The following is a 27,895-nucleotide window of genomic DNA, read 5'->3' on the forward strand; positions in this document are numbered from 1 at the left end:
AGCACCTTCCAAATCATCCAGTTTGAGTGAAAGGTGGCGCACGATCCAGTTAAAATAATTCAGGTCCACGAGCACGACCATGTGCCACGACAACGCACGAGACAGACCCACTAGGCGGGAACAGCTCTGCGCCCCTCTCAACCAGTTCAAAGCTTATAGACCAAAGCTACAGTATTTAACTTGTTTTTTTTTTTAAAGGTTCTTTCCCCCCCATATTTGTTAAAAATGTCCCCATGTTGTGACAGTACGTTCTGTGAAAAGATCAATCTGCTCCACTTCCTCCTTGAGCTGTCTGAAGAAACGCATTACGTCCTACCAAAAACAACCAATCAGAGCTAGGAGGAGGGTCTTAGCGTTGTTAATCATTCTCATGTATGCCCTGCTAAATGTGCTAATGGTGGAGAAACAGCTTACCAGAAAACAGTCATCGGTGGCTATGCTAACTGACCTGAGCATTCACAAGACTCTGCTAGCTACAGCAAAGAGTAAGAGAGCGTGAAAGGGGGATTCAGCAGCGCCACACAGAGTTTGACCGACAGCGCTTAGACCCACCTCCGGGGTGTGATTGGTTGTTTGTAGTCAGCACCAGGAACACTGGGATAAGGTGTAACAGTCATTATGCTGTTTGGTTCCTAGAGATGAGTAGGTATCACCACAAGGGGGCGCCTATTCCCTTTTTTTGTTGTACTATTGTACAGAAGAAGAACTAGTCTTTCCATTTTGTTGTAGAAGAAAACAGGTGATGATGAGGTGCAGAGCGGTAAACTAACGTTACTTTTCTCATGTATGAAAATATAATGTTCAGTACCGTGGAGATCTGGCTTTACGTGGACGAAGTTAAATAAATTGAAAGTGTGGAATACTTCAAAAGTGCGTCCTGCTGTTTTGGGTTAGAGTGGCTAACCACCGCTGCTAACTCCATCTCCAACCTCTGACCGCACCGTCACAAAGGCAGCTGGAACTCAATGTTTTTCACAGATCATGTCATGCTGTCAACATATTTGTTGACATTTTCAACAAATATGTAAAAAATATAGATTTCTTATTAAATACTGCAGCTTTAAGAATCAAACAAACTAAGTATTTGTAAGTTGTCTCTGGGATTTTTCTGAAATGTGTGGTTAGTTTTGAGAAAAGTAGTTTGAAAATACAAATAGCACACTGCCCCAAATGTATGAACTGTACATGCACAACATGTGCAGAGGAAATCATTCTTGCTTGCCCCGCCAATTTCCCGGTAATAAAATCAATTTTCAAGGGGAGTGAGCAGAGCACTCATTGTTCCATTTACACAGGATTTATGCTGTAAAAAACTTTAATATGTAATATGTTCCCCACAAAAAGAAAAGAGAAATAAACTCAACGCTTTGAGATTCCGCCAGGGCAACCCTCTTCAGGGCCACCTGGTTAATTAAACCTTTATGTCTTCAGGGTAATAAACGTTCCCCTTCCCACTCTTTTATCCGAATGTTTTTCAATAATTTTTATAAATAAATGTACACTTGTCGTTTATTTAAGCAAGAAATTGCAGAACGACGATAAATACTAAATATTTGCAGGGGATTTTGGTTAAAATAAATAAAATCACATGTGAAAGAATAACAAGGATTTTTGATTAATTCATATTAAACAAACAAAAAAGATCTAACTAATTATTCCCAGGACACAACAGTTTTTGTTAGACAATCCGAAAGAGGATTTATTTGACTCAATTCGTTGTACTGTAGGATAGTTCTCTTTTTTCCATTTCACTTGAAAGCACCAGAGATTGAGACGTGTTCTCTGTCCCACCTCTGACGCTCCCGGTCAGGTAAGAAAACTTCCCAGCTTTATTTTATTTTATTTCACCTGTGCCGTCACACAGGTAAACACTCTGAAGATTCCGTCAGTAAAGTAGGGGGTTGTTTGACCTCCCTAGGGGTGTCAGGGCTTCCGTAGCCATGGCTGAATCCCAGCTTATGTGCATGGAGGACGGACACATCGGTGTCAAAGTCCCGGAGTCCAAGCCGGAGTTCTACTACAGCGAAGAGCAGCGTGCTGCCATCGAGGAGCTGCTGAAGAATGGCGACGGCGCCTTCAAGACGCGACTCAAGGAAGACAACGCGAAAGACTTTTTATCCGCGAGGGAAGTTAAAGTTCTCGTGAGCACTTTCAAACAATATGACTCTAATGACACCAGCAGCAGCAGTAGGACGGCGGAACAGGGAGCCTCTGGGACCGACGCAGACTCAGGGGTTCATTCTACCTACTGGCCACTGATGTCGGACACCGAGGTCCCGTCGCTGGACATCGGCTGGCCCAGCGGTGGGTTCTTCAGAGGGGTGACCCGGGTGGCCGTGCACACCCACCCACCCAAAGACAACGGACCGCACATCAAGGAGGTGGTGCGGCGGCTCATCCAGGAGGCGAGCAAGGTGAGGAGAGTTCAGGGACCTAGAAAATAGGGTTATTATATTTAATTTATGCCATCCGGAGAGTTTGTTTTACATAATGATGCAAAGCAAAAGATTCAGCTTTTACATTTCCCATATACATCCAGAAACAGATGGAAACCCATTAGAACCAGATGTGCAATGAACAGGACCAAGATTTCTTGAAAGACTTTTATCCACTAAACACTACCCCAAAAGTTAATGTATTTTTTGTTTTGTTTTGGTTTTTTTGGCGTATTTCAGCATGGATTATGCTGAAGCATTGTTTAGGTTTTAGTCATTTTAAATAATGAAAGGTAAATTAATACCAATGAAATGTTTCTTAGCTGATGTATATATAAAATAATTAATTAAGTCAGAGCAAATGCTTTTAATGCCAAAGTGTTAGAAATTAAGTCCAAACATGGGAGTTTCTTTAACATAATGGGAAAACTCATATTTGTATGTCAGCCTCTACAGGAAATGACATCACATTTTCTACAGCCTGAATAATGGGATTTTCTTGTCCCTTTTGTTAGTCAGTGGAGCAAAAGAAAGTATCATGTGACTCTCCTGGCACAAATAATCCAACTTCAAGGCTGAAACTCAAACAGACTCAGAAATATAACATAGAACATTGTATTCTAACAAACTTTGTAACTTAGCTTACTGAATTCTTTTTCCAGTCATTTTTTTTAAAACGTTGAGTTAGAATGCTAAAAGAAAAACCCAGCAGTGAAACTATGTGCCCAGGACACACCCACATCTGAAAATCTTACTTCCCTTCATAAGGTGAAGGCCTGTAAGCGTAAACTTTAACTTAGAGACAGCTTTGAGTGATTGTAACATGTAACTTTGGACCTGAATGAGAGTAACCATGCAACAGGCTGCTGCAGTGTTTACTCATTCAGTGCCGGACCTGAACTGAGTCATCCGTTCCTCTTGCTCACAGTGAGGCAGTGATGTGTTCCCCCCTTTGGCCTGGGCTTGCCTCAGCTTTCCTCTTGAAAAAGTGTGTTAAAAATACAGGGGCATGCATGTGAAACCTGAATTTACTGTTTTTAGTTTTTATTGTTTTATTTCCTAGCTTATCTCCACATTTTCCTGGAACACTTTTGAATTCCCCCGTCTTTTTCCTTTGTCTTTGTTCCATTTTGTCTTTTGTGATTGAATGTGCCTGTTTGGCGTTCACTTTACTTGCCTCAGTGGTTCTGACTTGCTTGCTAACATTCTTACAATTGTTTCTTTGACAACTTCCTGGTTGAAAATGACAACATATTACTGGTTTTCTAAGTGGTAAGGCAACCATTTGCTTGACGTATAGACAGGGACTTGCAATGTATTTCACTGCCTAATCAGTTGTATGTCTTCCAGTTATTATGTTAGCTATAAAGGTAACAACTGATTCAAAGTTTTAATTACTAACTTTTGGTTGTAACCCCAGGAAGAATAACCTGGCTTGTTCTTAGGGTTCTAAGAATAACTCAGAGTAATAGTAATATATGCTTCTTCTTCTTTTATTGTACTTCTATATTTTACATAGTGTCGACGCATCCTTTTTAGGTCTTAAGAAGTCTTAAACTCATGTATATAAAATTAAGGCCTTAATATGTCTTAAATTCATTTTAAAAATGTAAGTTGGCCTTAAATACAGTAATCACAGGTCTTAAATCTTTTATATTCTATATAGTTTATTTTTGGCAAACGTTTGAGTTGCATGCAGACATATTTCCATTCTGTGATTTGAGGCTACAGCTAACTAGCTGCTAATACACCTTTGCTAGCTAGCAAGCTTTTTTGCATCTTAGTGTAAATTTAATGCCACTTGGCTGAGCGGCGTTTGCCTTGGCCACTGGCTCTCTTCTGTTACTAACCGTACGACGCTACATGAATTCTGTTTAAAAAGAAACAGCTTGGCACTGCTAATAATAAAAAATGTTTTGTTTTATACATTTTTGTCATGAAGCAGGTTTTTAATTTCATCCATAACGGCATTAAGACGTTTTTTTAATAGCCTTAAATTTTAGTAAGGCTTTTAGTAACACCACAGGGTGTTTTGCTATGAAAATACATTTTCCTAATAGAAAGTAGGAAAATGGAAACTGGTAGGTTTCTGTTGAAACCTGCCAGAAACTAAGCCAGTCAGCATAATTTTGACCTTACAACAGTCAACACACACACTTAAAAGTGATATAGAATCAAAGTACATATTTGTAAGAATTATATGCACATGACTTTATTCTATATAGTTCTCTTGTTTTGTTTGTTTGATTGCAACAGATAAAGGGCAACTGTCTGCAGGCCGTAACTTGTTGCTCCATTTATTACCCTAAGCAAGCCTGTTCAGCATTTTTCCTGTGAGTGGAACCAGCAGGGCTTTTCTCCCAAACAGGAAAAAAAAACAAAACATTTGCAGGCATTTAAAGAGAAATCTTTTCCGTGACTTCACTTTTCTCCCGCTCTTTTCCTGCTAGCTTGTGCAGAGCATGTTCAAACATGCCTTAAAGCTACCGTATTTTCCGCACTATAAGACGCACCTAAAAACCTTCAATTTCCTCAAAAGCCGACAGTGCGCCTTATAATCCGGTGCGCCTTATATATTGACCAATATTGAGCCACAACAGGTCCAGCAACGGACCTTACCACAGGGGCCGCGTTTCATTGGCTAATGCCCATTTTAGGTCACAGTGCAGCTACCACGTGCGTGACTGTCTCACAAACACAAGCTACAGTAGTAAACATATGCTAATGTACATTCAAAACCATGAATGCCGACTTACCCAGCCTTGCAAGAACAATAGGCATCAGTGATCTTGTCCACAGCTATATTTATGCTGAGGGTGTGAGGATCTGCTGTTTTCCTCATCTATCGGTAGCTTTCAGCTGTGACGCGCACAATGTTGGAGGCATCCAGTGGCTCAAACACCTTGATGTCGTCCAAAAAAGATGACATGAACTTGTTGGTTCCCCTGTCCATTGTCGTGGCTGATATGTTGTGAAAATCCGGCAGAAATGCTACGCTAATTAACTCAGATCGAAATGAAAGACGTCATGTTTACACAGACATGCAGTAGGCTGCTTACGTAGTTGGTCCACTACGGTAAGCAGCCGCCAACTTCTTTTTCCCCCGTAGAAGAAGAAGTGCGCGGTGCATGCTGGGATAGTTGTCAGAACACTGGTTTGTTAATAAAGTTTGATAATACATTTAAAGCCAGGGGGGGAGGGGCAGGGGAAGAGAGACAGAGACTGCAGCGGCAGCGTGTCGGTTGGTCTGTGTTACCCAGAAAGCAGTTGGGCATAATATCGCAACACCAACACCGTGAGTGAAACGACTGGGCCAGCCTACTATATAAAGTACTCGGGGACCATTTCTTTATTAATGTGGATGTGTAATAATAGAGTATGAAGCGTCTATTCTATGCGCCTTATAATGCGGTGCGCCTAATGTATGAAAAAAGTCCTAAAATAGGCCATTCATTGAAGGTGCGCCTTATAATCCGGTGCGCCTTATAGTGCGGAAAATACGGTACTTTTGCTTGTTTCTGAAGCATTTACTTTTCAATGGATATTTGATGTGTATTTTAACTTCTAAGCATCTATATGTTTTTTATTGGGTGAAAGCTAAACCTGTAGTTATTACAACCCTTATAGAAAAGAAGGCACATGGTTTTTACACAACAGAAGGACTTAAGACTTAAAATCGTTTTGTAGTTTAGAAGATTCATCTGCAGGATTGGTAAGCCTGTCTAAAAGAAAGCAGCAGAATGAAGTGTGTGCTTTAAATGTTTATTTTGAACAAATAAAATATCAGAAAATATAAGAAAACAAAAAAATGATATATCATGATCACAATTATATAAACAAGACTTTGATATCAGATTCAAAATGGAGAAAATGAAGCTTATTAAATCTCACCCTCAATTGTCTCATCCAAATATGTTCCACATTATACATATTTACACATCTAATTTTTACTCGTGTCACAATATCTACTCTTGAGCTGTTTGGGGGGGGAAAAACAACTCAAAAGGTCTTTTTAGCAAATTATCAAAGCAGGGAAAGCATCATTGAGTTTCAGGGATTTTGGCTGAGAAACGTTAGCTTCACCGCATGGTTCCTTTGGCAGCCTCCCGTCCAGATCTTCAGTTTTTCCCTCTATAATCAGAAGGTGGGATTCTGGATGTGGGCCAAAGAAGTGAGCAAAAGTTAAGTCTAAATCTTCTGATTTAAAAAAAAATCTTCTGTCAGTGTGTCTAATAGCTTATTAGGGTTTACATTTTAATTAGAGCACAGATAGAAACCCCTGAAATCTTTGTTTACTGTGTAGTTTTTTTTAACAGACTTGATATAATACAACACCCACCAATTTCACTGTAGGTTTCTAGAGAAAATGTACCAGATGTCGCTGAGAAAACAACATAGATCCACAAATTATTGGGCTTTTTTCTCTCTCTCTCTCTCTCTGCAGGTCATCGCCATAGTGATGGACATGCTCACAGACATCCACATCCTGCAGGACCTGATGGATGCTGCTTGCCGTCGGTCTGTGCCTGTTTACATTGTGTTGGATGACCAAGCTGTTCCTCACTTCCTGGACATGTGTTCCAGGCTTCAGATTGGCTCGCAGCACCTCCGGGTTAGTCAGCACTTTTACATAGGCATCATTTTAAGTAAAAAAAACAAAAAAGTGCCATCAAAGAAGAAAAAAAATTGAAGTTTTGACTGATTTTTATTGAAATTCAACTTAATTTTGAAAGGTGAAAGTGATGAGCTTAAGTCAAACTTACGAAGGCGTTTGTTGATGTCACTACCAATACTAGGTGAACTTTCTGAGGAAATTAGGTGACTTAATTAAATGGTCAGAAATGCTTCTGTGCTGCTGAGAATTCATAAGCACTACTTTTGGTGGCCACAAGAGGCCGCTAATTGCACGCAACGGCAGACTAGAGTCATAACATTGTGCAAGAAAAAAGTGGAAAAAGAGATTCTCAATAGGATGAGTGAGACGGGCATCTAGATTTAACTGTGAGAGCATCGAGAGGACAGAAGGAGAAAAACAAAGCAGAAAAAGAAACTGAATCTGTCTGTCGTACTGCTGCAAACTGAAACTAAAAGCTTAGTTTCATTCAAACGTTTTATTACATATTTGAACAATAGCAACTATTTTTTTTTGTCACCAAAAATCCAGAAAAATAACTTTGTTTTTTTCTCAAATGCAGAATAAACAAAGCATTCATATTTACCAGATTAGGCTAAGATCAAATTCTGTGTGAAACTACATGAAAGTCCTGTGGGGCCCGTACATTTCAAGGAGCCAAACCCAAAGAGCTGAATCTTTCATCCTTTTTGTTAATCTTTAACAAGTAAAATAAGGACTGGTTGTAAAAAACATAAAGGAAATGGTAAAAGACTGAAGAAATCAATGTATCACTCAAATGAATGTTTTGTTATTTTATTATAAATGATGCTTTATATTGTTCTTACTAAATCTCCAGTGGTATTTGCAGTTTGATTTTGCTCTGAACTCTGGTTTGAAACATCTCACATGTTGTCTGTGTTATTTCCCAATCTTACCATCTCTTAACTTGTTGCAGTTCATCCGAGCAAGATCGCTTCAAGGAGTTGGCTTCAGTATGTCCTTTGGTAAACTCCCTGGTTCGCTTTTTAGTAAATACATGCTGGTGGATGGAGACAAAGTTGCCTTTGGCTCTTACAGGTAAAAGTGTTTGTTTTATGTCACACAATAAAAAAAGTATAAGAAGTGCAGGCTAAAGAAAGGGAGTCAGATTTAGATTTCTTTATACGTTTTATTCATTGCATCCTCTATAAACCAAAAATTGACGATGAAACAAAATCATTTTGTTCAATGTATTTCAAATGTCTAAATACTTATCCTGAAATGTATTCCCAATACAAGTTAGGGCAGTAAAATGTTTGTGAAGATTTTACAAATGGCAAACTCTATTTTAACAAATTCTTGTTACTTGGTGTAGAGCAATTCTTAATCTGGATGCAAAAGCAGCATTATTAAATTCCCTTTTTTTTTGTTTTTTTTTAACCAATGTCGTACGTTTCAAACCTCTCAAAATGTGCTTCAAAGAATCTCCACTGAGAACAGAAATCAAGTTGGATCAGTCAAAGTAGTTTAGATTTTGAAGTCAAGGTAATAAAGTACAGTCTTGATTCATTCCAGCTTTAGCATTGTTAATAGTTAACTAAAGCTGGTATACCTGCTGTAACCATTCCTCGCTTGTTAATGTGTCCAAAACAAACAAATCATTTCAAGGTGACGGACGTTTCTTCTATGTTATTTATTAATGTCTTTTCATCAACGTCAATGAGCAATTGACTGTGTCAACAAAACAAGGCGAGGCAGATCGAAGTCTTTTATTGTTTCAAAAGGAGACCCAAAGGGTGCCAGCCTAAAGCAGCTTTTTTCAGACACAGAATTAATAACATTAGCTCACATTGCACCACCTAATTATTATTTTTTTAAAAACCCTATTTTGTAAGGTTTAATATGCCATGGTATCTCTCTACAACCTTCATGACTACCAATCTGCTCTCGCATTGTAGATTTTAGACGTTAGGAAAATAGTTGTTACTATTAAAACAACATCTTACTTGGTGCCAAAGTCACCAAACTTTAAAGTGTTTCTCACTTTGTTGCCTCTTGTTACTCTTGGGGTTTTAGGTAAAAGAAAGTCTTCTATCAGTTTAAAATGTTATGGTTCAATCCAAAATCCTCTACCTGTCAAAGTGTCCATGTCCAACACCAGGAAACCTCACTGTGTGCCACATGTGGTCACTGTAGATAAAAAGCTGCATATTGTTATACAATATATATAAAAAAATACAATACCAATGCTTTAGTCCCATTAAACTTAACATTACCTAGTTAAAGCAACAGAGATGATGAAGAGCATTGACGATTGTCTTTATTCTCATCTCGGTTCCAGTTTCTCTTGGTCTGCTTCCCGAATGGACCGAAACATGATCACTGTGATGACGGGCCAGGTGGTGGATGCCTTCGACAGAGACTTCCGTGAGCTGTACGCCATATCCGAGAAGTTGGACCTCTACAAGGAGTTTCACGTCAGTCCCCCTGCTGCTATCGTCACCGCCACTATTCGCTCCAAATTGGAGCCCAAACGCCCTCCATTACCGGCGACCACATCCCGTTTCCAGGTCAGCCTTGGAGACTCTCGGAATGTTGAAATCCAGGTTCCTGCCCACAAATACTACAATCCCAAATACTCGCTGCTGTTCGGAGGTTCTGCACTTCCTGCAAGATCTCTGCATGACGAAAGACCAAAGCCGGGTCTCGCAGATCTTCATGAAGAGGAGGGAAGGCCTCGAGTGGCCAGCAGTCTTAAGCTAGATCCTCAGAGTCCGTTGTCCTCAGAGGCCCCAAGTGAGAACTTCAAGACGCCAAACAAAGTATCTCTGGGGAAAAAGAGAGGCTTTACTTGGAAGTTGTCGAGGAAAAAATCTCAGAGTAAGCTTTCTGTTAAAAATATAGGAAGTGCTTCACCGACAGAGACTCATCCCAATGAATTGGAAGACGGTGCCACGGTGGTTGTGGTAACCCCGACCAAAGGGAGTAGGAAGCTTTCCAAACTGGACCAAAGAACACTGTCTCAGCAAACTGTCACCACGTCACATGACAAAGAAAGTAAGTGCCTAATGTAACAAAATCTTCTTCTGTCCCTTCACAAAACCCTTCGGTGAAGGGACAGGACCCTATACCTGTAGCCATAGAGTATGAATGTAAGAAGGTTTGGTTCAATTTTTAGCCTCCTTTCACAACCAAACATTGTCATTTTATACTACCATTCATTAATTTTAAACAAATTCCTGCTTTTTTTACTTAAAACATCATGTGAGTTCTTTTTTTTTTTTTTACTGATAAACGGTCATAAAATGCTAATATTATCCTCTGTACCTATTTATTTATTAAATATAATCAGTCAAACCTTTTATCAAACCAAAGTCACTCCCAAGTCTCCATATGCTGGTGCATATTTCATGAAGACATGCAACCAATTTTTTTCTTCTTTTTTTTAATTTAAATATAGAAGATTGTTAAGTTATTGGTTGTCAATGCCGTTATGATCCTCCTAAAAGGTATGAACTGCCATGTTTTTGGCATAAAATCGTCAAAGATTTTACAACAGTATATTGTACTTTCTGCTTGGTCGTTTCTTACCCAGGAAAAATCTGGTGTTTCACCAAAACATTGCAAACGTACCAAAATGGCAACAGGCAGAATGATTTCACTGCTATGCAAATCAAAAACAGAATAGAAGTATGCAGAAAAGCACAACAAAAACGCATGTAAAACTGGAGTATCTCTCTCTCTGTTTGCATGAAAATAGTTCACTAGCTTTTATTGTTTGTTTTCATTTAATATTGAAGTGTTTATCTCACTGACGTTTTAAATGATCTTTTTTTCCTTCTTTCCACAGGTTTGAAGAGTCGTCGTCATGGAAAATCAGGATGTAAAACATCCTAAGCTGAACTTGTTTGACACTTTTAATAGTGTAAAGTTACATGATCTTAAAGCAGATGAGGAAATGACTTTAATGAAGCTGGTGTGGCACACTGCAGCGCTATGCCCGTTTGAATGAAGACCAGATGAATGTCCAGTCCTTCAGGTTTTTATCTACTGGTTTCACATCTGGAGCCTAATGTATCATGAGGCTGATCTGGCAGAATCTCTGGAATCACATATTTGTGTTGAGGCCTTTTAACCCATATTGTTATTGGACTGGGTTTGTTTTTTATTTTTATTTTTTCTTGCAAACATGGGTGAAGTTTTTACAGTTGTTCAGGGAATGTATTTATGTGTCACACTTGTTTATCTAAATTGCAAAGTAAGAAAAACCACATTTATTCCTAGAGAAATATTGTTTGGTTTCAGATTTAAATTAGTTGCAATGAGTTGCATCTTAAAAGGTTTTTTCAAACCTATTCAGCCACGCTGACTCTTCAAAATATATCGAGCATATGTTTCTATGATGAATCCTGGTTTGCAAAAAAGTTTATACACTACACTACTGATATTGCAGCCAACAGACTACAGATTAGATTTGTATTTATTGAATCGAGTCATTTTTACTTTTGTTTTTGCCCACATATATGATTATGTCGTTTGTAGATAGACGACGTTAAGAAAATAGAATTGGTATCTGCTCAACCGACGCATTAACTTTCCTGACAATGGGAAATAATTTAAAGTAGGGGTGTTTAAAGAGACATAGACAAGCTTTTTAATGCTGAAGATGAGCTACTCTTGAGTTACTACAAACAGTGTGTGAAGTTTAACGGTTAACTGCTCTTATTTGTAATAGCAACCATTCAGAAGTCCAACTATAGCGTAAAGGATATGTTTCAAGTTTAATTTGACATTTTTATCCAGAATCCTCTGTCTTCTTTTCAGCAACATGATCAGCCTCTGTGGTATTTGTCTTGACTCCGGATGGCGCTACATAAAAAAAAGTTCCCTTTTATTTGAAGTAGGCAGCCCTCATTTGCATGGTGTGTGTTTACAGTGTGTGAAAGCTCATGGTGGCATTCATGTTTTTTCTTTTTTTTTTATCAGAGAATTGCTTACCATCAGATTACTCTCATCTTGGTGACAGGACGATGCGATAGAGCAGCAGATGTCAGTTGATAGAAAAGCGTGTAAAGATATACACCAGCACAACAACATGGTTGGTTTTATTTCTGTGCACTTGAAATAAAACCACTCCATTAAGTTGTACTAAACTTAAAAATTATATACTGTGATTACCTTTAGCAGACTTTTAACTGTTTTTGCACCATTTCGCACAAGTAACTTTGAACCTTTTTGATTTTTGTGTTACATTTTGATTCACTCATAGTAGAAAACAAGAGATCCTCAAAGCCTTAACACTTAAATCAACGGACATTGTTACCCATTTAGTGGCATGTTGGGTTGTTGGATATAGACAAAGGTTTGATGTCTATCATTTATTGTTTTTGAAGGTTTCAATAAATCTGTTATCCACCGAGTCTATTCAATGCACTAATTAATTTAGATGTTTTGTTCTTTATCTTGTTTTACGTTTGAATTTTTCATGGATTCTTGACTTGAAAGTTTTCCATTTAATTCAGTTTATTTCTTTAGTGCCAATTCACAACAAAGGTCGTCACAAGGTAGTTTGCAAAAAAATAATTTCAGTTTAGTCAGATTCCAATTGATCCCAGTTATCAAACAGTAAATTATGCTCCATTAATTATTCAAAGTAGTTTAAAACATTTTTGGTGTCTTGTCATCTGCCTGCAAGAACTTAGCGCCCTTCATTGTGGCAGAAGATTCAAAAACCATCCAGTCAGACTCGTATGCTTGTTGAAACACGACTGCCCTGTTTAATAGTTTTGTGCTTCAGCTTTGACAAGTTATTTAACAGAAAAGAAACCATTAACACGCTGTTTTTGTTAACATTTCACCATGAACCACAGCAAAACCAAATGCATGACTTGCATTTCATAAACTGACCACGTCACGCTGCTAAACAGTCACCCAACACTCAAAGGGGAACCAGTGCTCTGATGGGAACTGCTCACCGAGCTGTGGATGAAGGCGGGGCAGGGGGGGGCAGGCTGTGGTGAAATACTGAAACAGGAAGTTTGAGGTGCAACAGGAAGAGACGTTCTCACAATAATTCACCGGCTAATTTTACTGACACACCAGCAGGCACGAGAATGTGTTATTTCCTGTGAAACATGCATGTTTATCATGCAACACTGCATGCAAGTTTTTCTTAAGCAGAAGCAGGACACCAATCAACTCAAACGCCACGGCTAGCTGCTTGATAAGTGGAAGATTACAGCAACCTAATTATATGAATGTTTTGTAGTAGGTAATGCTGTTTGCCATTGGAAGAATTTTTTGTAAAGTGTTTGCAATGAAGTATTTAGTGTCGATAAATTCAGAAACATGACACAAGACCTTCAAAACACTGTTAGCATAGTATTAGCTGCCATGTTCTGTTCAAAACACACAAATTTGAGCTTCATAATTCATACATTACGCTTGTATGCTTTGAAAACCTCACAGTTTAACCACGGAGGTCAACAAGGTCATACACTCATGCGAAGAAACCATTTCGGCTCACATGAAAACGGCAAACAATGAGGAAGTTTAGATGAAATTAGAGAGCATTCAACTGAAAATGCAGCTGTCGACTGGCTATTCCTGAACTTTAAAAGAAAAGAGAAGAATTCAGTTCGGTTTCTATTACATGAATATTTTTAATTCGACAATGAATTCACCGGAACACCAAAAACACCCAAAAAACAATACTGTAGTTACAAAGTTAAAGTGTAGAAGGCATAATGTACATTTTGATAGGCAACACAATACAGCTTGTAATGAAACATTTGAGTGGTAACATCTATTGCACAACCTTTTGACGTTTTTTTCTTTAACAATTACATACATTATAAAGTACAGACCAAAATAAGATCATTACTCAAACTCATTTCTGTGTAAACTGGCATATTTTACAGGTGAAACTCTTCAGTTGACTGTCAGACTAAAGATAAAGGCTGGGTATGGCTTTGAGTGTCAAGCTGTATGAGAGCTGTGAGAAATCAGACACGGAGATGTTTTTATTGTATTCATGATAAGATATGACATGTTCTATTCCTCTCTGGGTTGTGAAACTAAATCACATAAAGACAATCCCACAATGGTAGCTCTCACTACTGCAAGTATCTGACTTCTGTAACAACAACAAAAAAGCTAAAGACATTTTTGTTTTGACTAAAAATCTTGTTGCAAAGTTCCAGTGGAGCCCTTGAGGGATTCCCTTTGGTCTGTCACGCTAATACTGACTCGTTTGATTTCGTTTTCACCTTTTGGCAAAGTCTTTACTCGGTTTATGAAAAGAGAAGTTCCCAATGTCAGTGTGGTTTTGTTCATCTTCACGCACCCCTTGTGTCCGCACGTGGCGACGAGGTAATTCCAGGCAGCCGTGAACGAAGGCCAATGCAAAACCGGCGCAGCGGCATCAGCGTGGAAGTTCTGGAGACGCCTGCGGCGCTCAGTCCTGAGGAGTCTGGTTTATCACCTTCTTCTTCCTGACTGAAACCAGGTCGTAGAACGGATCCTTGGTGATACTCGCCCTGTTTCCAGTAAAGATGGTTGACGTTAGTTGTTTGTGGATTTACATTTGTTAGACCTTTCGTAGACTAAATCATCCACCATAACTTTAATGTCCTCAACAGAGACATGCTCAAAGAGAATTTCCAATTCCTCCTCAGAATATATTCTGAGTTGACTGATTAGGATTAGCTTGGGGTGAAGAACATCTCCACAGGTTCAAGTATGTGAAACTGCTTGGTGTGTTTGCTGTCTGACCTGATGGCTTCAATCCAGGAGTCTCTCTCTTCAGCGCTGGAGGCACAAATGGTGTAGGACTGATGTTTTCCCTCCACCACCCTGCCGTCCGTCTCCGTTTTACACGCTTTGATTTTCTGCCCATGACTGTTGGGGTTGTACAGCTCCAGACAGTACTACGTGACAATACGATTCGGACATTAGAGTTAATCCAATATAAACAATGAAATGTTGTTTTTTTAAACTAAAAAAATAACTCAAAGAAGTCCTCCTTTCAGTTTCAGACAGCTTTGAGTAGCTTTTTAAAACGAGGACGTGTTGAACATCTCTCTGAATCTTACCGGTTTGCGAGGGTACGGCACTTCCCTCACGCTCAGATTTTCTAGTGGAATGATACCTCTGGGTTCTTTATCCTGAAAAATAAAAAATTTTTGAAGAGACAGATTATATTAGGCTATATTTTATAAGAAGAAAAAGGAGAGAAAAATTTCATCTGAATAAAACACATCACATTTGAATATTTAAACTGTTTAGTTTGTATTTTTTTATTTTAAGCTCTCAGGGTTTGTTCATTTAAAAGTTTTTCATAAATTAGGGTATGTCGTGTACGGTTGAATCCTTACTGTTGTATACTCGAAGTAGTAGAGGCAGTTGTCTGTCAGGATAAACCATCGCCTTTTCCATGTTTTAACACGACCTCCTGAAATACAAAGACGCAGCAGAAGTTAAACCTATTTTCATATTTGCTGTCGGTTATTATCGGACACTGGCTTGTTCAAAATCCCCTCGCTAAAAACAAAAACTCCTGAGGTTGTTTGCGCCAATTTTAAGCCTTGTGCAACCAGCCCTTTATGTTTCCAAGCAAACAGCCCAAAGTTGAGTTATTCTCGAAAGACTTCCTCTGTACTTTCCTGCATTCATTCGGTACATGCTAGATTGGTTAGAGTTTTGTTAATTTAATAAACTAGCCGTGTTAATACAAAAACAATGTAAAACAGGGACTTGCCGAGTTTAAGGAGCCAGCCTTCTCTGTCAGGGTTGAAAAACGTGTGAGTCAGGTCATTTCCGTCATCCTCTGGGATTTTGAAAGGCTCGTTGCGTATGCTCTCGTAGAGTTTCTAAGAGCACAAGAGTTACACACTTGAAATCAATAGTGGCACAATTGCTCCTGTGGGCTAACCCGTCATTAGCAAGGCCGGTTAGGATAATGAACTCAGTGAAAATTAGCCATCGCCTTCAAAACTCACTGCCTCCAAAAAACTAAAGAGTAAGATTCAATCTAAATACATTAAATTCATTTTATGTCGAAAAGTTTCATGGCTGAAATGAGGTGAAGGGTCTTACGGTGAGAAGGTCGTTGGGCAGATCCTCGCCGTTGTTGATCCCTCTGTTCATGGAGATGAATCGCTCCAGGGTGGTTTTGTCCTTCACGTTGGGGTTGTGGAGGCTCGTGTTCAACATGATGATGGCAAACGACAGGATGTAGCATGTGTCTGGGTTTGAAGAGGCATGGGAAGCAAACGTTAAATTCAAAGGAAACCGATCAAGAAAATATTATCTTGCCCAGGTATTTATGTACATCAAACTTTTTAACATTCTGCCACATTTCAACTACCCAATATGTTTTAATGGGCTTGATTATAATATACCAAAACAAAGTAGTGCATAATGTTAAAGTATTGGGAAAATTATTGTTTTGGAGGCGTTAGCATTGTGAAAACCAGTCCCTTGTTCTACCCTGGGCTCTAGGCTTTAGAGAGAGACATTTTCCTTGCTGGAGGCACGGACTGTGTTGAAGTTTTACCCAATTGCAAACGTATGCCTGTGATGCATCCAACGCTCCAGTTTGACGCTATGATGCTTACCGGAAATTGTTTGTGCTGTAAACAGCCAACCTCTGATGCAAAGAGAGAAGTGCCGAACCAAAGGCTTTTAATGTTCAACGTTCGGAAGCATTGCCAACATGGACCATTGCTAAAACTACAGGCAGACTGTGATTCTAAAACAATGACATCATCATTCTGTTCACTGATTGGCCTGGTAGAATATGAGGAATTCAAGTGAATGGGTGAAAGCCCTGAATGTCTGTGAAGCAACATTTTAGCCAGGCTGTGTATTTCTTTAAAAAACTTGTACAAGTCTTTGTGTACCTTTGTATTCCCTCCTCTCTCTCTCTCTCTCTCTCTCTAAACTACAATAGGTTTGAAAAGCCAGTGCCACCACTTGTCTTCAGAAGTCATGTAATCAGTAAACAGAGTCCACTTGTGTGTACTTTAATCTGATGATAATTGTAGCTGTTCTGCAAACACTTGTGAGCAAACAGCATCATGAAGACCAGGAAACACATCAAACAGACTGAGGATGATGTGGGAAAATTCAAAGCATTGTCATAAAACAATATTTCACACTCTGAACAATCCTTCAGAGCACCGGCCAATCCATCATCCTTAATTACTCTGGGCATTAAACAGCGAAGCAGCCTAGAGGCCCATGGGAACTCTGGAGAAGCTTCATGGAAACACAGCGGGAGAATGTTTTTGAATATCTAATCTGAAAAAGTATGTTGAAAGGAAATCAGAAGAAATCAAATTCAAAGATGGCCACAAGCCACAAAGGAGACAATGTAAACAAGTGGAATAATAATGCCCAGGAATACGAAATATAGCTTTAAGGATACGCCCAACATGCTGTGTCTGCTGGAAAAACCAACACCAAAGACATTTTCCTGAGCTGGAACAGGGAAGCTCTAGCATGGCCTTCCTACGTGATTGCACTCGATTGTAATCTCGCTTAACAGCTCCGTCTTATCCACTGACTTGTGTTCCTCAGGTGGAATATCAACCGCCACCAATCAGCGAACAGAAGGAGAAGTTGTGAACGTTGAAGTTGTTTTAGAATTGCAGGCTGCCTGTCGTTTGAGCAACGGCAACGGAGGAAGTGAATGAAGCCGTTCAGTCGGTGCTGGTCACGCTTCCTTGATTCAACATTAACAGCCATCTGGTTCGGTTTGGCATTTCTCTCCTCTTCGCAGTCGAAGATGGTTGTTTACAGCGCAGACAACTTCCGGTAAACTTCAAAACGCGGAACTGGCACATCGCATACGTCATTGCCAAACTTTAGCGATGGGGTAAAATGTAAAACTTCAACACAGTCCATGCCTCCAGACCAGAACCTCTTTATTTGTAGATGGTTTTGTGATTGATGGGTACAAATTTCAGTAGCTATGAAAAGCTGGTAAAAGTACTTCAAGATGCCTGCGGTTTTAATTGCAGTGACAAATTGACTCTCAGGGGCCAAATAAATTTTACATTTGTAAAAAATAAAAAGTAAATTTCTTCATATTTCAAAATTACGTGCTACTTCATGTTGGCCTACCACTTAAAATCTTGATCAAATGCACTACCGCTTTGTGGTTTTCAAGAGTCTAAATGTGAAAAGTTTTTTGTAAGGTTTTTTTTGTAGGTCCATATAAATATATAAATACCACTGAACAGAGACATGGGGAAAAAAAAGAAGTTAAGTCAGAAAGCGGTGAGGATCAAAGCCGTGGTGTCGTCATGTAAAAATATCCCCTCTTGCACTTGCACAAGCTTGGCACACACACACACACACGTTTGTGTGGCTATCTTTGTGGGGACTTTCCATTGACTTCCATTCATTTTTACAGCCTAAACCTAACCTTTACCCTTTTCCTAACCCTAACCATCACATACCTAACCCTAACCCTAACCAAAACTCAATTCATACCTTAGCCCTAAATCTGACCCCTGACCCAAAAAAGGGACAATTGGTCCCCACAACGTAGTATGTGTCAGGAAAGGTATTACACAAGGTATTACAAACAAACGCATGCACACACACACACACACACACACACACACAGTTGCAATCTAGAGAGGAAGTAGGTTTGTTTTAAATAAGCTAACCTGTGGACTGGAAGACATGAGCGTTGCATTCACAGTAGCGTGTGGCGAAGGCCTCCATCATCCGGTCAATTTTCTGAGCTTCACCCGGCAGACGGAAACTCCACAGAAACTGTCTGTCACATAAACACCACAACACGGTGATGTTGAGCAGCTTGTCATCCTGAGACGTGAGTAGGTAGACCGTAGGCTGCTGGTGTGGCTGCTGCACATCCACCAGGTGCCTGCGTACGCTTCAACACGTCAGTTTGACCACTTTGATGATGAGGGCTAAGCATATTTCATGTCACTTTCTTTGAGGCGATGATTGTTGGCTGCTGTTGCAGAAGTTCAACAAAAATATTGAGCTATTTAGGATTAGTTATAGTCTAGACTTTTAAAAATATCTTTCTTATTATTACACTCGCTTAGTTCTGTTCTGAAAATATATCTGCCTCTGTGCTTACAATGATGTAGTCAGGAAACAGTTGTTTTTTTTTTATTGCTTGAAAAGGTTACGAATGGTTCTTAATCGAGCTGTTTCATTAGCTCCAACCCCTAATTAGTATCCTGACCTGTCTGATATTTGCGTGAAACAATGACATCACATTTAGATCGTAAAGATTATTTCACTACATTCAGTCACAGAATAAAGAGATTAAATCTGAAACTGCAGCCTTTTCCCTTTTTAACTTTGCGTCTGGTAGTGTTCATTTTCAATGATCTTATTCATTTCGCTGCGTTTGTGTCGTGTCTTAAAGCTACGGATGCAGCAAATCATTTTCTGTTGCAAAAACAATATAAAACTTTAGAACATATGTCAGAGAATCGTGTCAGTGTGTTTGAAAAAAAGTTTCATTTTGGTAAAATAAGTAAATAGGTAATTATGCCACACTTTGTAAAATGTCATTTACACCAAATCCATTAGCCTTGTTTGCTTGTCTGTAGTGAGACTCGTATGAACATGCTCACTAACATTAATGTGTGATTCTGGTGAGCAGTAACAGCCATTAACCAGGTTATGTTAAAAATGTTAGTGACTGTGCTGTGTGTGGTGAAAGGTGTTGACTGGAGAAACCGTAGGTGACTTTCTACGTCGAGTGACATTTTAGAGGAAGCAGTAGTCCGCCTCTCACCTTTGGTTTGTGGTTAGTTTTAGTTAAGGCCTTGGTTATATCCAGCAAATCAAAAACTGCGTTATGAGTTATGATGCTGTGCAATTTTTCATTTGATTATGTATATTTCATCCTTGAATGTCTTATTGGTTTAATCTCTTTGATGCCCATTATTAATAGTTTTAGGTGAATTTCTCCTTTTTCCCTAATAATCATTTTCATACAAACTTGTCCTGAGCTTCGGCTCTAGAACTTGTAAACTTTTAGTCGGGACTTTCAGCACTCGAGGAAAAGACAATAACCAGTTTTTATTTGTCTAAGTCTCCATGAACAGGGCTTTCCAATGTCCCTTTTTAAGTTGTTGGCATTGGAAATTTTCCAGTCGACTGTACATCAAAACAAACACTGAAATGCAAGTCTGTGTCTTTCATAAGTCTCAAAATTAACTAATTTTCGTATTTAAACATTTTGTGAATTAGACTAAATTTAAGGCAAGCGGTACAAACTGAGGCATACTTTGAATTTAAAATGAAGGCTAAGATATAAAACAGCATCCCATCAATCTGCGACTCCGTACTCTAAAGTAAAACAGAATCTCTGTTTTGACTCCGTTTACGTTAATGCCGGTTGTACGTTTACTTAAATACAAAAATTTGATAAAAGCTACTGGAAAGATGGACAAATGGCCCGCTCACGTTCCAATTATTTTTATTATTGTTATTTTTGCTAACTGACACAAAGGTTAGACTGATCAGCCGCTGTGCTCTTCCACATTTGTTTCCACTTCAAAGCACAAAGTACCGGATTGAGTATTTGGACCCACACTCTTAAGTCACACGCGCTAATTTCTTTTAACTTATTAAAATAAACACAAAATCAAAATGTCTATGTCTATTTGATACGATGCTATGCCATTAAACATCGGTTGTTGGATGCATCTCAGCTGAAAAGCTCGAGTTACTGCTGACATTTGTAACAAGTAATCTTTCACGTTAAATCAGCTAACATGTAGCATCTTTCTACAGCAGCTAAGGGAACTATTACCAATTTGAACTTTACAGAGCTTATTTAAAAAAATGTGAGCTAAACTTTCACATTGAACAATCAGTGTCATACCTTTTAATGTTCATATTATTTCCACACCCACCACCAACTGTTAAATATAGATAACGCGACTATAAACATTTTTTCCGTCATCGCTTTTCGGTGCCCACTCTAGCGCAGCGCCCCCATGTGTCGCACATAGTGCATACCCACGTTTAGTTTCACTGGCTATTGGCGAGCTTCCGGTGGATAAACTGGGACGTGAACACAAAGCTTGATCAACCCACAATGCTTAACACATCACATAAAGAAACTGAAGATAAAGGAGACTGACCTGAGCGCCAGGACCAGGTGGAGGTCAGCGAATTCATGCAGCTCCACAAAGGCTTTCAGGGTCTGAAGATGAAGCTCTTCCCTGCGTGACGGAGGAGAGTAAAACCCCTGAAGGTGTTTGTAACGAAACCAGCCAATTACAGCCCTCCTCTCTCTACGTAGCTTACATTATTCCTTATAGTGTGCCCTTTTTGGCCGCTTTTAAATAGAAAAATTTGTATTTTGTAGACAAAGTTCTGAAGATTTTTCTGAATTTTCTCCTTTTTATCATCCACCATTTTTTTCCCCACTTCTCTGTTTTCTCCCGCCCCCTCCACGTATTCATCCCGTGACCCCTCTGAGTGTCACCTCTCTCCAAGGAACTCTCCGATGGCCGTCTTGTTGAGTCCTTCCTCCTTGTAAAGAAACTCTGCAATAGATTTTGCGCTTCCATCCAGCAGCTTGTTCTCCACCAGGAAATTGATGCCCTGCAGGAAATAGGGGATGGTGTACGTGAGGTGAGTTTTGGAAAGTTTAAAGAAAAAAAAAATTCTCATTTTAGCCTATTAGTCATAACAGCTACGGCTTCCTTCATGAAATATATATTATAAATAACACCCTAAACAAAAAAGCTTTTTCAAGCAATTTCTGTGGCTCGCAGTCAGCAGAAATCATTTCCATTATTAGGTTTTGTTGAAGCAGATGCAGTTTTCCAAACCTTACCCTCCATGCAGCATTTTGGTTTCTCAATGATCTCATCTGTAGCTGGTAAATGAGGGCTTACAGCTTCCGTAATCCCAATTCCTTAAACTAATTTCTCTTCCTCTTTCTGCTCCATGGCTGGGCTTTGAGAAGAAAGCCTGATTAAAAACGTACCACTTCGATACACATTTCTGGAGTCTGCAATACGTGGATCTCGTGTTTTTGTGATCTAATGTGGTTTCATTACCTGGTAGGTATCGCTGGTTTTCCTTTCTGCTTTAGCTATATTATACTTAAGGAAGCAAAAAGGAGCCATTGAATCAACTGGATCGATCTCAAATTCAACCTAACCCACCCGAACAAAAGTCGCCATCTCAGTTTCTCCATTTTTGATCCTACTACAGCGACATGCTTGACCTTCCAGCGAAACCACAGAAACTTCGCAGTGGCTTTCTGTCAGTAACACAGAGGAGCGAAGCGGAAATGACACAACTGCTGAGTGTGTTCGGCTAAAACACACTTGAGACGGCTAAAACGCAGGGAGGCCTCAAAAAAAAATGACAAAGTAAGAGGCAAACTTGTTCATTTTTCATTGATAACTGTGCCCTCGAAACCACAGGTTGAGAAAAAACCCGCTTACCTTTTTTGGGTCCATGTTGAATTTCTTCTTCCCGTTTAAAAACCGCTGGTTCTTCTCAATGGTTTTGCTGTAATTCAGAAAATATAATGGAGAACTTTATGTTTTATATACTCTGTCAGAGTGAAAGCTAAATCTGTTGTCAGGTTTGTTCAAATCTTAAACAAAATTGAGACAATTTTTACCCTAAAAACCTACTCAATTCAACTCAGTTTGCTTATATAGTGCCAATTTCCAACAAATGTCATTTCTTTACAAAAAAAAGTCATTTCAATTCAACTGCACATGCATTCCAATTCATCCTAGTCAACAAACGGTGCACTAAGCTCCATTTTTTATTCAAATTAGCTTAAAAAGTTTCTGTCAGGAAACGTCGCAGATTGCATTGAGTCACCGCCTTGAGTTATTCACTTGTAGCAACAATAGACAATCGCTCGCCTTGTGTTGTTGTCTTTGCATCAATCCGTCACACCAAGCATGCATGTAGCGGCAGTGGAGAGAAAAAAACTCCCCCTTCAACAGGTAGAAACCTCCAGCAGAACCGGAACCAGAACCCGGCTCGGTACGAACAGCCATCTGCCACATCTGACTAGCTGCACCCTGAAGTGACTGGAGGCATTTGCAGTTCATTCCCGAGCATTTTCAAATAATTCAAAGTTTGGGACTTCCCCTGCTCTATCACATACAACAAGGTCCGATATTATTCACACTATGAATCTGGATCTAAAGTTATTTTCATTCAAGCAAAAATGTTATTTGTTTTGTAAATGCCGAAGGAATCTCCTAAAAGATAATAAACCAGGTTTACTAAAGACTTGTTTACTTGTTGCTGAATGCTCCTTTAAGTCCTTAAAGGAGCATTCCTTTGTAGTCACTGGAAGAGTCTTTGTTGGTTCTACAGTAATCAAAGACCACGTATATTTGCTAAAAGTCTTTTTGCATCTTTCTGTTGAGCGATTGAGAATTTGTTCTTGGTGTTTAGAGGTTTAGAGGTTGGAAAGGTTCCTCTCCAACGTTGCAATCTCTGTCTTCCTCCACAGCTTCAAGACAAACTATGTCTCTGTTCTGTGGTTCTCAAACTCTAGTTCCAAAACCACAGAAGGTACTTGGACTACATTCAATGGTACTAGTAACTGAAGTACTTTCAGAGATACTTGAGTTAGTTTTACTAACTGAAGTGCTATTTGACCAGGCTAACTATGATTAGCTTAAACAATTAGATTTACTAACTGAAGTGATTTCTAACCAGGCTGACTACAATAGCAGGGGGATCTATAAACATTGTGTTCTGTCAAACCATTAAACGTGTTTGTGAAAGGAATGTGTAAAAATTTGGACGAGTGCAAATAAATCACTGATTTTATAGACGGCCATATTGAACTGTAGGTCAAGGTTGGTAGCAATACGTCAATCCCCTTTTTTTAAACTTTAAATTCTAAATTCGGGTCCATTCTGCTCACTCTTCCAGTTTCACACTTAAGTTTTTCGAACTTGTGTAAAAATAACCAAACATGTACTGAGAATGAGAATCATTTTTAATCGAGTAGCACGACTGAAAAAAGTCCAGATCCAAACAGTACCTTTTCAAATTACCGTCTTCGTTGTGGTGCTTTTTACCACTACAACAATGAATACTTATTTTAAAAAAAACCTGCCATAGTTTTTTTTTTATTCTCTACTTAAAGGAAATTTCTGCCATTTTACAACTTTTATGCCACGTTTTACACTTGGAGTCTTTGTTGTCTAGTCAAGTTTGTGTAGCACATTTCAGCAACAAGGCGATTCAAAGTGCTTTACGTGACATGTAGTCCAAACACAGCTCTCTCCGTCATATTTCGTAACCGCCAAAATAATTAGCATCATGTCTCAGTTTGTGCTAATTTGATATTCTTAACCAAATAACCAAAAGAAGCCATCGTTTCTGATCAGTCAGCTGACCAGTAAGAACCAATCAGGGTTGGTTTGTTGAAGACAAGAAAATAGTAAAAACAAAACTTTGCAGAGAAGAGGGTTCATCACTGCACTGCTAAAACAGCATATTTTGAAGGTGACTTACACAATACTAAGTTCAATTCTGTTCAGCTTTGTGCAGAAAGTTGACTTTTTAGATTGTTAGGACGTTTTCTCAAAAACTATTCCTGAAATAAGCTTTGTTTTGCCAGATAAATAAGACTAATTAACTAATAAAACAAAAAAAGGGGGGGGGGAGCGATAAAACCCCCCAACATGTTTTCAAAAAGCCACAGACTTTCAGAAAACCTGCCAGATAAATGGAATGTCTGGCAGATATTTAAGACATCAAATACTCTGAAAGAAAGTGCGGTATGTAAAAGAGGCAAAGGGTTTTTCCCAGACTAGCACTTACTTTTCCTCTGTAGACTCAAAGCTGAGTATTTCTGCCATGACATTGTCTATCTCCAGCTTCAACTTCTGCAGCGAGAACAAAGAGGTATCAAACGTAGGTCGCATGAAAAGCGAATCGCTTTGGCCTCTGAGGAATGTGACGTCTGATGAAATGTTACCTGGATGTCGTCCAGAAGGTCCTTTTTATACATCTTGATGCTTTCAATCTCCAGCCTCTCATCAGCTGTGAAGTCTGAAGAAACTGAGCAAAATATTAGAACAACAAAAAAAAAAGTCAGTCTGAGTCATGGTTCTTCAACAATTTCCATCATGTCTGCAAATTCTGCCAAAAGAATTTTGGCAGAATATCTAAACCAGAGATCGTCATTTTTACAAAGTATTTTTGCTCTAAATTCTAGTGCAAAATATCTCAGTTCACTTGTAATAAGACAAACGCTACTTACTGGTAACTTTTCACCAAGATACATGAGCGTCCTTTAAGTCAATAATTATTCAATATTGATGAAAAACTGTTAGTTTTTCAGATTGATTATAACCAGAACCTTTTCATCGACATTAAGGAATTACTGACTTAAAACAAGCTCCTATTTCTTGCTGAAATGTTACTTGTAAGTTAGTTTAGTCTTATTTCATGCGCACTGAGATATTTTCACGAGAAACTCGACCAAAAATACTTGGTAAAATTCAGTTTTTATGCAGTGAAGCTCTCTGTTCTTTTCAATTCACAACAAACGCTGACTCAGTACAAAAAGAAAAGCAATTTCAATTCAACCACACACACATTCCAATTGATCCAAGTTATCCAACAAAGCGTTAAGCGCACGTAGCGGCGGTGGAGAGGAAAAACTCCCCTTTAACAATAATTAATGTTTTAGGAAGCAGAATTTCCCTAGTATGCTGTTTCTTTGTAAATATATTTTTAATGCATCTCCTTCCAGACTGAAAACATGTTCTAAAAGAAGACATCTGAACTCTGTGGTGTTATTATTATTGTGAAACCTTCACACCTGTTAAGACTGATGTCAAGCTCTAAAACCAGATGAGAAAAGTTTGCGCTTCCTGTGGGCTGAGTTTTCCTATAAATTACCTTTCCAGTTAACATGAAACACAAAGAAATGTCATTCTCAAAGGACTTTTGTTTTTTGAAGCTCGTTGGTGAGCTGAAGCAGCACTGAATCACTCGCGTGACCTTCCTCTGTTTACACATGTGATGGATGAAATGCTTCCCCTCCGACTTTGTCACATTCCCACATTGCAAAACGTCTCTTCTCTCAACATGCACAGGCTTTTTGTTCGTCGTGTGTCGCCTGCCCTGACTGTCCATCGGCGCTCTTTATCAATCGGATGTTGAATTTCTTCCTAATGTTCTTGGAAACACATTGTTATCTTAAATTGTTGACCAATTACCTAATATGTCGGACATCGAAGCCATATTTTGCTATTTGGTTAATTAAAAGTTAAGCGGAAGGAAAAAATGTGTAAAAATCTGCTCAAGGGACAGAGATCAAAGGTCTACATGTGTCACAGAAACGCTTTGCAGCATCTAACAGCCACACTAGCTTTCTTTTAGTCTTAAAAAAATAAGACCACCATGACGCTCTTCTGGTTACTCAGTTTGATTTGAATGAGAGTTAACTTCCCCACAGCTCTTTTTTTTTTTTTTTTGCACTGTTGTAATATCTGCTTAATCATATGTGACCATTGAAACGTTCATGTGCAGCGGCCATTTCCAGTGAAAACTGATTAGCATAAAAGAACAGAAGTCACGTATTTCAGTTTCTTCTCAGCCAGGAGGGAAAAAACGGCATTAAAAGCATCTTTATATCGTATGTATATGCACATATAAATATACATATGGATATGTATGTGTGTGCGTAGTTGCACAAATGGCAGCTTTCAGCCCTTCCTTAGTGATATGTGACTTGTTTGCTGTTAATGATCTGACCACAAGACTTCCACTTCTCCACCCTTCCTTTGCTCATCTTGAGAAGCAAAAGCTTAAAGGCACAACCCGTCACAAATACACTCAGTCTGGGTTTCTGGTGATAAACAAAGGAAGCTGCAAATTTACAGTAACCCTGTTTGAAACTAAAAACTACACCACTTAGCTTTCTAAAGCTTAGATAACTTCAGTTTTTTTTTTGTATTATTACCTCTGATGTGCAGTCCTATGAGTGACTATGAGTGTCTCTTCTGCATTTTCAGCTGAGAAGGGCCTTTTTTTTCTAAGGCTGGTTGCTAACAGCAACAAGTGCTTACCACTGTGCACCAGTGACATCAAATGTTACCCAAAAGCTGTTTTGTTTTTTTTTCAGTCTAACATACCAGGTCAAACTGTGAACTATATTCTAAGTACATTCATAACACAAAAACCCAGAAAGTGGAGAGCAAATAAATAAAAATATAGATTAAGACAATTAATGTTTTAGTAATTTGAGTGATGACTCCTGGTGTCCAAGATCTGAGACTGTGTCACATTGTCATCACTATGTTCAGTATATTAAGAAATATTTAAGAAAAACACACAAAGATTTGCAGATGAACCCACAAAATAAAAACAAGATCTAATAGTACTTCCTCCGTCATTCTACAATGTCGTTAGTTTTTGTTGTTATTGTTTTACAGTTCATATATATATATATATATATATATATATATATATATATATATATATATATATATATATATATATATATATATATATATATATATATATATATTGCATAAAAAGGCAGTTTAAATATAGGCAACCATTTATGTCCATATCTTAATATGTAAAGTTATCTGATAAAATTTTCAACATACAGCGACAAAAACACCAAAGTGTCTCTTACCCATTTGGCAATCGGTCATTTATGGCCCCAAAAGTAATAAAAGAAATGTTGGCGTCTCTAGAGAGAAAAGCACAGAGAAGTGTTGGGCAGCTGCAGCAGAGTGCTGACTTTAAACCACACCTCTTCCTCATCCATCACACTTCTACAGGACCATCACATGAGCAACTTTTCAAAATAAAGCCTTTTAAAGCACCTTATTCTATC

At 38.7% G+C, this 27,895-nt stretch overlaps 2 protein-coding genes across 2 annotated transcripts; one reads left to right on the forward strand and one right to left on the reverse strand.

The window, feature by feature from the left end:
• Nucleotides 1-1,784: 1,784 nt before the first annotated feature.
• On the forward strand, nt 1,785-12,453 carry sack1fb (scaffolding CK1 anchoring protein Fb). The gene is made up of 5 exons (XM_014997270.2): nt 1,785-2,414; nt 6,880-7,047; nt 8,006-8,127; nt 9,371-10,086; nt 10,880-12,453. Exons 1-5 carry the CDS (start codon nt 1,941-1,943, stop codon nt 10,924-10,926), a joined length of 1,527 nt encoding a protein of 508 aa, XP_014852756.2. The 5' UTR covers nt 1,785-1,940; the 3' UTR covers nt 10,927-12,453.
• A 1,218-nt stretch (nt 12,454-13,671) lies between these two features.
• Nucleotides 13,672-27,818, reverse strand: cyth4b (cytohesin 4b). Its single transcript, XM_014997272.2, has 13 exons — nt 27,692-27,818; nt 25,016-25,098; nt 24,859-24,923; nt 22,497-22,563; nt 21,524-21,642; nt 21,177-21,257; nt 18,708-18,820; nt 16,126-16,274; nt 15,788-15,899; nt 15,405-15,481; nt 15,123-15,194; nt 14,803-14,957; nt 13,672-14,567 (listed from the first exon to the last, which is right to left on the reverse strand). The coding sequence occupies exons 1-13, from the start codon at nt 27,708-27,710 to the stop codon at nt 14,486-14,488; spliced, it is 1,194 nt and encodes a 397-aa protein (XP_014852758.1). The 5' UTR covers nt 27,711-27,818; the 3' UTR covers nt 13,672-14,485.
• Between the last annotated feature and the right edge of the window lie 77 nt (nt 27,819-27,895).

The sequence above is a fragment of the Poecilia mexicana genome, unplaced genomic scaffold, assembly GCF_051168715.1.
Source record: "Poecilia mexicana isolate PSO_F unplaced genomic scaffold, ASM5116871v1 scaffold_2, whole genome shotgun sequence".
NCBI lineage: Eukaryota > Metazoa > Chordata > Actinopteri > Cyprinodontiformes > Poeciliidae > Poecilia > Poecilia mexicana.